General features: G+C 60.0%; 1 protein-coding gene across 1 annotated transcript in view; it reads right to left on the bottom strand.

Annotated features, from left to right (window-relative positions):
* DNAL4 (dynein axonemal light chain 4) overlaps nt 1-12,154 on the bottom strand; it is a 31,957-nt gene that overhangs the window by 6,127 nt on the left and 13,676 nt on the right. Inside the window, exons 5-7 of the mRNA XM_032646874.1 lie at nt 5,136-5,205; nt 3,479-3,585; nt 2,828-2,943 (exon numbers count right to left, since the gene is read on the bottom strand). Of these exons, the coding sequence (XP_032502765.1) occupies nt 3,566-3,585; nt 5,136-5,205 (90 nt within the window). The 3' untranslated portion in view covers nt 2,828-2,943; nt 3,479-3,565. The remainder of the gene's footprint in view (nt 1-2,827; nt 2,944-3,478; nt 3,586-5,135; nt 5,206-12,154) is intronic.

Genomic DNA, 12,154 nt, shown 5'->3' with positions numbered 1-12,154 from the left:
AGTGAGGGGGTTGCCCATCAAAGACTTATAGCTACTGTCACTCTAGAAATGCTCAGGTCGGGAAGGCCCCCCAATGCCGGGTGAGGGGAGCCATAGGGGACCACAGGGAGGCCAGTGGGGTCTCAGGTGTGGGGAGGCTGCAGCCTGCAGCGCCCACCCACCGGGAAGGTTGTCAGGAGCCGGGTCGCAGCCAGCACTGGAGGGCAGGCCTGGCAGCAGTGGGCCTGGTTACCAGCGAGGCTGACCAGCGGCAGAGAGCTCAGGCCTCTGAGCCCCACCGGCCCACAGAGAGGTTGGGCGTGTGGCCAAGAGAGCAGCTCGCCCAGTGTTCCCTCAGATCGGAGAAGGCTCAGGGGCCTCCTGGAGGCCGGGCTTCCCCCATCCCCTCAACTAGAGCTGGTCTGTACTCTCTGTTCCCCACACTGGGGTTCCCTGGACAAAGTTGTTTGCGAAAAGAATTCTGCTGCCAGAAACAAAACAAGCGAACAGAAAGGACGACTGGCTTGGCCGGCTTCCCAGCGCCCGCTTCTCACCCAGGAGGAAGCCCAGGACGGTCACGCTGACGACGGGAGCAGGTGGGAGTCCCTTGGACCTGGCACAGCAGCCCGGGTTCACCTCCCACCTGAGAGGGAGGCCCGAAAAGGGGGGCGCAGCTCGGCTCAGCAGCGCCAGGCAGCCCACGGCCACCCCAGTGATGTGGAGATGGCCAGGCCAGGCTGGGCCCAGGGAGGAGGGCGACGGCCGACAGGCTCAGGGTGTCGTGAAAAGGGCCCGGGGGTTATCGGCAGATGGGGTCCCAATCGCAGTTGTGCCCTTAACTTGGGGAAGGAGCTCAGCTCAGGCACTATTCCTCTCTGGGGCTCGGTTTTCTCTAGTAAAGGATGTGGCCACTGATTAATTCATCTAACGCGCGCCAGGCCCTGGGGTTCCCAGTGAGCGGGACCACGATGCCTGTCCTCGAGGGGCCTGACCTCTGGCGGGGAGAAGAGGCAGTGCCTGGACCACACCAGGCGCTGCAGCCACGTGACCTTCAGCCCTACCTCAACCTTTGCTCTGCTGCTCCCCCACCTGGGGCCCGACCCTGCAATGGCCACGTGGCTCATTCTCCATGTTCCCAAAGAGGCCATGCTCTTCTCAAACTGCCCTGTCAAGAACAGTCCCACCTACCCCTCCCTGCAGTCCACCTTCCCTGCTTCCTTTTCTCCACAGATCACCATCAAACACACCCTACATTGTATTTATTTGTGGCTGTTATTTATTGTCAGTACTTCTCCTCTTGAAAGTAAGCTCTCTGAGGGCAGGGATTTGACCTGTTTTGTTCACTGCCTCAGTGCCTAATATAGGGTCAGGCACATAGTAAGAGCTCAATAAATACCTGTTGAATGAATGAATAACATTCCTGGTAGGCATTGTTGTCTCCATTTTACAGATGAGAAAACTAAGGCTCAGAGATGTGATTTGTTTAAGGTGATACAGCCAGTTACTAACAAAGCCAGGGCCTTCTGACTCCAAAGCACGTTCCTCTTTCCCTTTGACCAGTGACTGCCCTAGACCTTAGAGGAGAAGTGGGGGGACCATGGTGGGCATTGAGAGGAGGCCCGTGGCTTGACCACAGCTGTTCTAGGTGAGAGGTCTGCCTCGACTCTCTTGGCCTCCTTGCTCCTGTTGTGGGAGCATCTGGAGGGGCTGCCGCAGCTGTGGCATTTGGCCAGGCTGGCTTTGGGCAGAAAGGGGAGCCCAGAGCCCTGCGACACGTGGGGCGGCCGCACAGCGCGGGCTCTGTCGCGTGGTAGGAGGCGCATACGTGGTTTTCTGCTGAGGGAGGACGAAGGCCGTGGGCGGTGCCAAGTGGGCCGGGTCCTGCGGCAGGTCCTGCCTGGCTCCTGTCCCTCAGCAGGTCCCCCAGGCTCCCCAGGTTTAGCCCATGCAAGGCCCCGGCCCCGGTGCTGGGCATGGGGTCGGGGGGGCGGGGGCAGAAGGACCCCTGCCCCACATTCTGCCAGGAAGAGGTGACTCCCTTGGGCTCTGACTCTGCACCCACCACTGGTTGATGTGACGTCTGCCACTTAGCCCAGATCCCAGCAACACCTGTGCCCAGATCCCGACAACCATGCCCTCTCTGTAGCCGGCCTGGGATAGTAGAGAGAGCACAGGCCCGGGAGCCAGGCTGATTCATTAGCCGTGCTGCTCGGCCAGTCACTCCACTTCTCCGAACCTCAGTCCCCTGTCTGTTCCTTTCTCTCCTCAAATTCCAATAACAGCCTCAGCGACTTGCCTATGCTTCCCTCACCCATCATGCTGTTCCCAGGCTCCATGCTTCTGCTGGTGCTGTGACCTGTACCTGGCAGCCTGTCCTGTCTCAGCTTTGCTCTCTTGGCTAACTCTCATCTAACGCACATGCACACTGACACACACACACACACACAACGACGCTCTTAAATCTTTCAAATCCTAGTGACAATGGCGTCTCCTCCAGGAAGTCCCTCTGGACCCCAGGGTGGGCTATGTGCCCCTTCACAGCACCCTGTAACCTCTGCTGCCTTTGTCGTTAGCACTGTCCCCCTGTCCCCTGCCAGAGGCAGGCCAGTGTCTGAGGCTCCATCTCTGGGGCTGGCAGGGAGAAGCTCACAGACTGAGTAGGCGGAGTCCAGAGGACCACGTCGACGTCCACCCTGGACGCGGGGTGCCCAGGGAGAAGCACTGAGGTGTGGCTGGTGTGGGGGACAGAGTGGGCAGGGGCAGGCCCCAGGGGGTGGCTCAGCACGAGGAGGGCTCTCGATTCGCCTGTCCCCCCAGGCCGGGGCTCTGGAGAGGTGGGCCCACTCACCTGGGGACGTGAAGAAGGTTTTGCAGAGCTCTCTTGCTAGCGGTGACGTCTCAAATCTCCTTGATAATATTCACCCTTCGGCCCACGGCCATGGGGACCTCCAGAAATCCAGGATTCTGCCCCAGAAGAAAGGAAAGGGAAAGAAACACGCTTTTATTTAGTGCCTGTTAATCAGGTGCTAGGCAACTTTCCTACCCCCTATTAGCTCACTGAAACCTCTGAGAAGTGAGATGTAAGGTGACCATCACCTTTACCGGAAGCTGGGCTTGGAGAAATTAAGGGGCTTGTCCAAGGAAAGCATCTGGTGGATGACGAGGCCAGAGGGTCTGACACACCGTGGATGCCAGCCCCCAGGTTGTCCCCAGGCTCGGGGCCAAGCATCAGGGGAAGAATCTGTCCCTGGAGAGTCGGGGTGGGGGCCGGGAACCCCAGGGCCGGGATGAGCTTGAGGAGGTCTGCCGATCTGTCTGTGCTCCCGAGGCGCAGGCCCAGAGCTGCCAGGAACCTGGCCGGGGGAGGCGCACCAGCCAGGAGAAAAGCCGTCATTTCTGAATTGTGCTGCTCCAAGTCAGAGAAGTAGAAGCTGGCAGGGGTCTCCTGGTCCTGGGTCAGCCTGACATTAGATGGAAAGGCCCCCTGCCCACTCCCTACCTGGCTCTCCACTCCAGAGCCCAGCGGTCAGAGGCCAGACACCTGCTGTCCTGGTGGAGGGGGCATGTCAGCAACCTGCCCGCAGCGTCAGGGACAGAATCCGGCACCTGTGGGAGAGCAGTGTGACTGTGGATGTGGCTTTGCCTCTCTGGGTCTTGGTTTCCTCATCTGTCAAAAGTGGAACAGTGTCATCTACCTTGAGAGACCGTGGTGAGGATGAAATGAGAACCAGCAGGGCGCCTCGCACTTACCTGCCGGCTCCCCGGCTTCCTTCCCAAACTGGTCTACAGGCAGGCCTTTCTGAAGGTGAGCCAGATGGTCCAGGAAAATGGGCCTGGGATCTCTGCAGAACACTGCACTTGTAGTCTGCTCTGGATTCCCTTCTCTGTGAAGTTCCCATGGCTGTGTGACCCTGGGCAGGATACTAAACCTCTCTGTGCTTCAGTGTACTCACCCTGCGTCACCAGGTAAATTACAGATGTGTGAGTGGCTGTGGAGGAATGTCCCTGGGTTTGTTTTTTTTTTCTTTTCTTTTCTTTTTTGGGAAGGAGTGTGGAGCATGGCAAGAGTCCCTCCTCAGGGTGACTGTAGGCTTGGGGTTGGATAGGACACTCCCAGACACAGAATGAAGTATCAAGGGTCTGCCTTCTTGCTTTCTGGGAGGGCTCCCTGGGGGCTGAGAGGGACTGGCCCAGCCTGTGTTTTTCTCTGGGGCCTGGGGTGACAGTATTTAAGCCCAGATGCTCTGGCCTGGGTTGGCCATTGGAGGGGCAGGGGCTCAGAACTGCCCCGCTTTAAGCAAACCTACTGAGCAGAAAATCCAAAGGGGCCTGAAAGGCAAATTTTAGAGCACTCCCTCAGTCTATGAAAGGATCTTTATTTTATAAAGAGCTTCGCCGTCAAATTCTATTAACTTGACCCCTTCCTTGGGTGGGCGGGGGTAGCACCGAAATGATCTCTCAGAAGAGGCGGCCCAGCATGGGGGGAGGTGCTCAGGCACCGGGATTTGGGGGGTCCCGCTGGAAGCCCTTGGAACAACCCTCTGGGAAAAGGGGCAGCAGAGTGTGGAAGTGGGGGGTTGGGGGAGGAGGGATTGGTGACCTACCGAGGGAGTCACTGGGTCCCGGGTGTCTGCCCTGGGCCAGGGCCCGAGCACCAGTACCTCTGTTGTCGTGGCAGCCCTGCGAGGTGGGGCTGTCGAGCAGGCAAAGTTACAGGAGGGACGTGGGGCTCGGAGTGTGAAGTGGAGGCACAGGGGCCTGGCTGGACCACAACTTCAGTAATAGTGGGGACCTGCCTGCTCTTGGGTGGCTGTCTCAGCACCCACACAGGCGAGGCACACAGCAGGTGCTCAGTAAAGGTTTGCCAGTGAAGAGCGGAAGGAAGTCAGGTCCGACTGATTCAAAGCCACCACGCCTTTTCCCACTTGGGCCCAATGAACCCGAGGAGGTGGCCTGTGGCCCCCTGGGCCTGGGAGGAGAGCAGGCTGTGGGCAGAGCCGGGCCGGCCCTCCCAGCGCCCTCCTGCGGTCCCGGCCGGGGCAGTCAGGGACGAGCCATGTTATGCCCACATGTGTCCACGAGAGGTCGCCCCGCACCGCCAGCAGCAGTGAGACCAGCCTCCCAGAGGACCCCTAGTGGTGGAGGAAGGAACTCACCTTGGAGGAAGCAGGATGCGTCCCGAGCAGAGTTGGAAAATTGTACCATGGAAGCGTTGGCCGAAGGGCACTGCAAAAGCGGCACAGAGGAGGAAATGAGCCCAGAGCGGGGTGGCTGGTCCTGGGGACCCAGAGCTAGTCCACGGCAGAGCCTAGAGCTCCCCTCCCAGGTCCTCATCTCCTGGATCTGAAGAGGGCCTGCTGCTGGGGCTGCTTTATCTGGGTTTCCCTAGACTTCTGTACTGCAAGGTGGAGATGGGGTCGGGGAGGGCAGGGCTGGTGGATGGGGAGCATGGGGTGGGGCCACGGGGTGCACTTGGCTGTACCCAAGGCCACGACCCTCTTGGTAGCCCCTCTTCCAACAGGACGGACCCAGCTGGTCATGCTGGGGGTACAACTCAGCCTCCTTGATGTGGGAGCATCACCAGGTGAGGTAGGTACCCCAGGGGGTCTGGCTGGGCGCCTCTGTCAACTTGGCTTGGCCCTCACTGACCCTGGAACCCCACACCCAAGGGGCACGGCTGGCGCTGGATGCCCAGGCAGCTGGGCCCTGCTGAGAAGCAGTGAGGCCAGGCCATGCTGGGCCTTGCGGGCTGGGTGAGGAGCTGGGTTTTATCCTGGGGCAGTGGGGAATCTATTGGGTGGGGGTTAAACCAGGGAGCAGCGTGGTCCTTCTAGTCACGATGGGTGAGTGAGATGTGGGTAATGGAGCTGGGTTAGGAGGCCGTGGTCTCCTGGGCCTACAGTATAACGCACAGCCCAGCTCATACTGACTAGCAGGGCAGGTGACTGGCCCACTGGCTGTCGTCTCCTGTCAGCCCTCCGAGCTGGGAGAAGAGGCCAGGAGACCTTTTTTCCTGGCTCTCTGGCATCATGATCCTTCAAGAAGCCCTCCTTGGTTCGCTGCTGCCGGTTGGATGACAGGTGTATGCCTCACCCAGCCTCGGTTTCAGCTCTGTCCACTCCCACCCACAGCAACTTTAGCTGCAATGCCCTGACCCCTCCTCACCTCCCTGGGGCGTGCAGGAACCCCTTCCAGGCCCAGCTCAAATGCTATTTCCTCTGAGACCCCCTCCTGGCCAGTCTGGGTAGCAAGTCCTCTCCCTGGCACCCGCATCCTGTGGGAGCACAGCGCTCACCGTGTTAGCAGGGTTCTCAGCCAAGGCCCGGGGTTAGAGCCACTGCTGAATGTAGGGACTGGCCCAGCATGCACAGCATCCAGCGAGAGGGATGCCGGGAGAGAGGACAGAGGGAGTCTGGGACAGAGGGGACCGGAGGCGAGGGAGAAACCAGCTGAGCCCCACCCTCGAGTCCCTGAATGTCGGTTCGGCACTCTCGCTGTTGGTCAGCGAACTTCTCCTTGGGTGACGTGGAAGAGCTTGTCCTTCTCCCTCAGCGTGACATGGCTGTGTAGACGGGGTGGGCAGAGAGCTCACCCCGTTCGCCCTGGCCCTCCTGCAGGACTGTGGCCCCAGGCTCTGTTGGGCTGCCCCTCTCTCCACAGAGCCCTTGCCACCCTTGAAGTCCTGCGGCTCCTGAAGCCCCCACAGCTTTGGGCTAAGTGCCTCCAGGGGCTCCCGAACTGGGGGCAGGGGGGATCAGGCAAGGGATGCCCTGGCTGTGACAAGGCCACCTAAAGGGGCCCAAGAGGAGGGGGAAGTCAAGTGTAGCAGCAGGGCCACCGAGATGAGTCCCAGGATCTGGAGGTGGTACCATGGCCGCTATGCAAACAGCTGGAAGGCTAGGGAGCTAGGTCACCCAGGTAGCCTCAAAGGGGGCGCGGATACTGCGAGGATAGAGTGAGGTGGCATCTGCTGGAGCCAGCCACGGAGGGAGGGCCATCTCCTGGAGGGGTGCCCAGAGATGGAGTCCAGGGAGTGCCCAAGGCTCTGGGGATGCAGTGGAGGCGGGGCTAGGGAGGGAGCCCTAGCCAGGTAGGCTGGGGTGGGGTTAGGAGCACTTATAAGAGAAGGGGCCGCAGGTCAAGGGGCCAAGGGGAAGGCAGGGCTGGGCTCCGGGCTCCTCAATAACAGAATGCTTACCCTGCCCCACTCCTGGCTCTGGATAAACCTCCAAAGAAGCTGGTCCATCTCCAGGGTGGCACTGCCCCTCCCAGGTCCACAGGGGCTCTAAGCTGGGGGCGGGGGAAATGCAAGGACCACCCAGCCCAAGGAAGGATTGAGCGACCCCTCCCCATGCCTCCTCGAGGCCCTCCATCCAACCCTGCGTCCCCAGCACTCAGTGGGTCCCTGCACACTGTTGCTTCCCCCAATTCAGCACCCTCTCCATCCGGTGCAGGCCTCCCCCTGAACCCCCAGCCTGCCCGCTGTGTGGCAGCTAGACCCTGCCACGCGGATGCTGTCACCTCCTTCATTGACCCCATTTCCATCCTTACTGCAGCGAATGAGGCCCACAAAGGCCTGGCCCCTGCCTGACTCTCCGGAGGCGTCTCTCAACTGTCGCCCCAACCTGCTCATCTCCCCCGCCCCCGCCCCACCAAATGGCCTTGTTTTCTGAAAATGTCACGCTCTGTCTTCAGGGCTTGTGTACACATCCCGAGTTCTGCCTCAATTCCTTCCCCTCGCATTGAACTCAGGTCCATTGCAGTTCAATGTCCCTCCTCTGGTCTCGGTGCCCCTCCTGGGTGCACCCATGCCCCACAATGGCACTTTGCACATGGAGCTGTCCTGCTAGCTCCATGTCTGCGTAGCTGCAAGCTCCTCCAGGTCGGCAAGCTTGTCCCACTGTCCCATGTCCCTGACCCCAGCAGAAGCAGCACAAAGAATGTGCTGAAAGGTTTTGCAAATGATAAGGGCATTCACTTAACATTTATTGAGCACCAGCTGTGTACAAAGCCCTGTGCTAAGCCCTGTAGGGGGTTATATAATGCAAAGCCCCTCGGCTCCAGGCTCCCGAAAGAGCTCCAGACTAGACAAGTGTTCAAGGGAGAGTTTCTGCACCTGCCAGGGCCATCGGGGGCTTCCGCAGGGGACTCTGCCTGGAACACGCGTCTGCTGAACACCTACCGGCTTATCTCTGCTCGGGCTGTACAGCGTTCTCCAGGAAGCCTCTTTAGAGCTCGTCTGCCCTAGACTGTGTCCCCAACGGCAAGGGACCACAGTGGGTGCCTATTTCCTCTGCACAGGGCCTGGCACCTCCGGAGCTCATTAAATCATTGCTGAGTGATGGCTGGGAAGAGCACCAGGACAGCAGGCAGAAGGCGGTCATCACAGGCCAACTGGGGGTGCAGGGTCCGCGTTGAAGGCTCCCCTGCCAATGACGACGCTCTGGCAGAGGCTTTAATGGCAGCGGCTCACCCCTGGCCCCCTTTCAACTGCTGCTCCATAGGCCTGACCCTCCCAGTGACCTCTGGGATAGGAGGACAAGGACTTCACCCCACTTTACCCATGAAGAGAATGAGGGTCAGGGAAAGGGACTCGCTCAAGGCTACACGGCCAGCAATCGGTGGAGCTGGTGTTGGAACTCGGGTCTGAGTACAACCCGGATGGCCCTCTTGCTCTTGGCAAGCCCTTCCAGTCTTGGGGACCCACGCACGCTGCTTCGGAGTCTTCACCTTTTCTTACGAACCAGATCGAAGGGGAGTGACTTTCTGCGTCCCAAATAAACCCGAGGCCTCCTGTGAGGGGCCAGGAAATTTGGCCGAGGGCATCAGAAATCAAGGGACGCCCCTGACCGAGCTGTCACTCGTGTGCCTGCCTCGTGTGCCTGGTGCTCTGAGCTTCCCGGAGAAGACTTTTGCTCTCATTTGTCACCCATCCACCCATCCACCCATCCACCCATCCATCCATCCATCCATCCATCATCCATCCACCCATCCATCCATCCATCCATCCATCCATCATCCATCCATCCACCCATCCATCCATCCATCCATCCATCCATCCATCCACCCATCCATCATCCATCATCCATCCCTCCCTCCCTCCAACCATCTTTATTCACTTGCTCACTAGTCACAATGCATCTTTGATATGTATCAGGCCCTGTGATAGAGAGATAAGCCATAGTCTCCACCATCAAGTCCATAAAACGTAGCAAGTGTAGATACCAGGACAGAAGATGAGGCACAGTGGGGATACAAAGTGACCCTCTAGATGGAGTGTCCAGGGACCACAAGGGGGGAAGAGTTCTAGAGGAGCTGGCACCACTCTTACCACGTCTCTGAGGCTATTGGTATGTGGAGGAGAAACTTCTGCCCCAGGTCAGCCCCCGCTTCGGGCACATCCCAAGTTCTCTATGAAGCCATTTCCCTACTGTTAGGGCAGGGGATCCTCAGGGAGTTTACCCAGCTCACTTCAGTGGGCCATTTTGAGGCTGGAAGGACAGACACAGCCTGCTATTGGGACTCAAGATGGAAGGTCTGGTCCCCGCTGTTTGGGTTCCTTGGCCACTGGATGTGTGTGTGTGTGTGTGTGTGTGGTCACCCTGCCTCTCACGCTCTGACCCTGCAGGGCACCGGTGCCGACAGGGCCTTGGAGGCAATTACCTACCTCCCCTGCTGAGCCCCACCCTCCAGACTCCCAAGTCTCCCAGTGGAAGTGGGGGCCCAAGGGCAGCAGATGGCTCCCCAGACTGGCCCTGACCCCAATCCCCAATCGGCACTTCTAACCTTAAAGCAATTCCACCTCCATGGCCACCATCTCCTTGGTGTCCTACAGTAACCCTGGGAAGGAGGCAGGGCAAAAGCTGGGAACCCTATTTTGCAGGTGAGAAAACTGAGATCTGAGAAGCAGAGTGGCTGTCCCAGCTGGTGGGCAGACTCCCGGAGAGGTTTAAGAGCTGGGCTCGGGTGTCCTGTAGGCCTACGGTGAATCTTGGCTGTGAGACCCCGAGCCTGACCTCTCTGGGATGCCTCATCTGTAAAAGGGGGATGCTGGGAGTATCTCCTCACAGGGGGGATGCACAACTTAAATGAGATAGTTTGGAAAATGCTGAGTGCAGGGCCTGGCACGCCTGGGGCACCCGACAGTCTGGCAATATTGTGAATACGGATCCAGGACTGCTGCCTCCGAAGCTCGCCCTCTTTCTACCCCACCCGCCCCCTCCCGCCCCATCTTTCTAAGGATTGAAGACAGCAGCTGGCAGTGGGAGGTGGTTGCTTTAAATATGAGATGAGGAGAACAAAAGGAAAATAGAACAGGGTGGTGGCTTATGGCTAAAATTGAACAATTCCCCTCCCAGACTTGGGGGAGGGGCCTGCAGGACACCCTCCGGTTTCTGCTCCCTGTTCCCAAAAGGAGCTAACCCTTGCTTCACAAGCTCTGTCAGTCCTGCTGCGGGGAGGGGGAGACGCTGCCCGGGGAGCCCACAAGCCAAGGGGACACCCTTGCCTGCCCGTAGGCTCTGTTCTCCGGAGGAGCAGGAAGTGGGCTAAGCAGGATCCTGGAGCTTCTCTGCATCACTTCCAAGGCAACATTAAATATTCACCAGAAGATTTCTCCACAGGCCCCCCTGCGAGCTTCAAGGGCAGTCTGTCCCCTTGGCAGCGTGCGCGCCGCCTTGGATGCCACGGGCCCCATTACCAAGTCCTTGCTCTTCGCCTTCTCCCACCGACTGCCCTCTTTCTACCCCCCTGGCCCCCGCCCCCCCCCCCCCCCCCCCCCCGCGGGCCCCGGTGCGGTGACCAGCGTTTCATTCTCCCTGGCCGGAGCGCACTGCTCTCCCAGGCAGAGGGCCGGGGCCTGTGACTCGGCCTCCAGATGTGTCCAGAGAAGGCTGCGATCTCCCCTACACCTACTCTGGCTGGGCCCTGCAGAGGGGACTGAGGTGTCGGTGGGCGAGTCACCGCTGCCCACACACAGACGGCACCGGAGGGGCCGGGGGCTGGCGGTGGCTGCAAGGCTGTGGTCGCTGCCACCATGAAGTGAATGCCGGGGGCTGCGGCAGGCCGAGCAGAGGGGAGGTGGAGGCCTGCTGCCGGCGGAAGGAAGCAGCTGGGAGCCCGACGGACGGAGGTGTGGACTGGCCATGGGGCCCCCAGCTCTCCACTGGGTAGGAGGTAAACAGTAGGCCTGTGAGCACAGCTTGTGCCCTGACGAGCAGGGCCGCTGAGGCCGGCAGGCCAGGGTCTAGGTCCTGGCTGAAGTCGCTTCCTAACTGCACCTGGGCAAGATACCTCGCCCGCCCAGCCTCAGTTTCTTCATTTGTAAATGGGGACGGTGATCTCCACCTCGGAGGTCTGTTGAGGATACAGGACATCGCGGTCAGGACTGGGAGGGAGCCCAGTGCCTGCCAAGTGGGGGACACTCAACAGCTGGAAGCTTCCTCATCCTCAACCCCAGAAACCCCTCACCGGGCTTCCCTGGTGGCGCAGTGGTTGAGAGTCCGCCTGCCGATGCAGGGGACACGGGTTCGTGCCCCGGTCCGGGAGGATCCCACATGCCGCGGAGCGGCTGGGCCCGTGAGCCATGGCCGCTGAGCCTGCGTGTCCGGAGCCTGTGCTCCGCAACGGGAGAGGCCACAGCAGTGAGAGGCCCGCGTACCGCAAAAAAAAAAAAAAAACCCTCACCCTCATCCCGTTCCTCCTCCCTCCACCCTCTTGGGAGCTGCACCCCCAAATCCTCCACCGCCCTCTACATCCATCTCTCCAGCTTCCTCAGGCCCCTGTTGTTCTGCACATGCCCCTGCCCCCTCACCCAAGGGTGCCTTCCCCAGGCGTTCCCCCGTCTCATCCCTCCCCTGGAAATGCCACGGCCTAGTTCAATGCCACCTCCTCTGTGACACCTCCCCCAGTGCCCTGGGCAGTGAGAGCTCCTCCCTTCCCCGAACCCCACCCTCCCTCCCCACTAGCAGATTACTTAAATGCATCCTGCTTTGCTGCTCCTGGGTCTGCCTCCCTCGATGGACTGCCAGCCACTCACTGTCAAGGCCAGTGTGTTCCGACGCGTTCCGCATCGTCACGACCCTCTCCCGTTGCAGCCCCTGTCAGCAAGTGCTTGTTGAATCACTGGCCACGAGCAGGGAGGGGCCTGTGAGGAAGGTCAGGGTGACCACGGCTG

The sequence above is a fragment of the Phocoena sinus genome, chromosome 10 (assembly GCF_008692025.1).
Source record: "Phocoena sinus isolate mPhoSin1 chromosome 10, mPhoSin1.pri, whole genome shotgun sequence".
Classification (NCBI taxonomy): domain Eukaryota; kingdom Metazoa; phylum Chordata; class Mammalia; order Artiodactyla; family Phocoenidae; genus Phocoena; species Phocoena sinus.
This window is presented reverse-complemented; position numbering and strand designations above follow the sequence as displayed.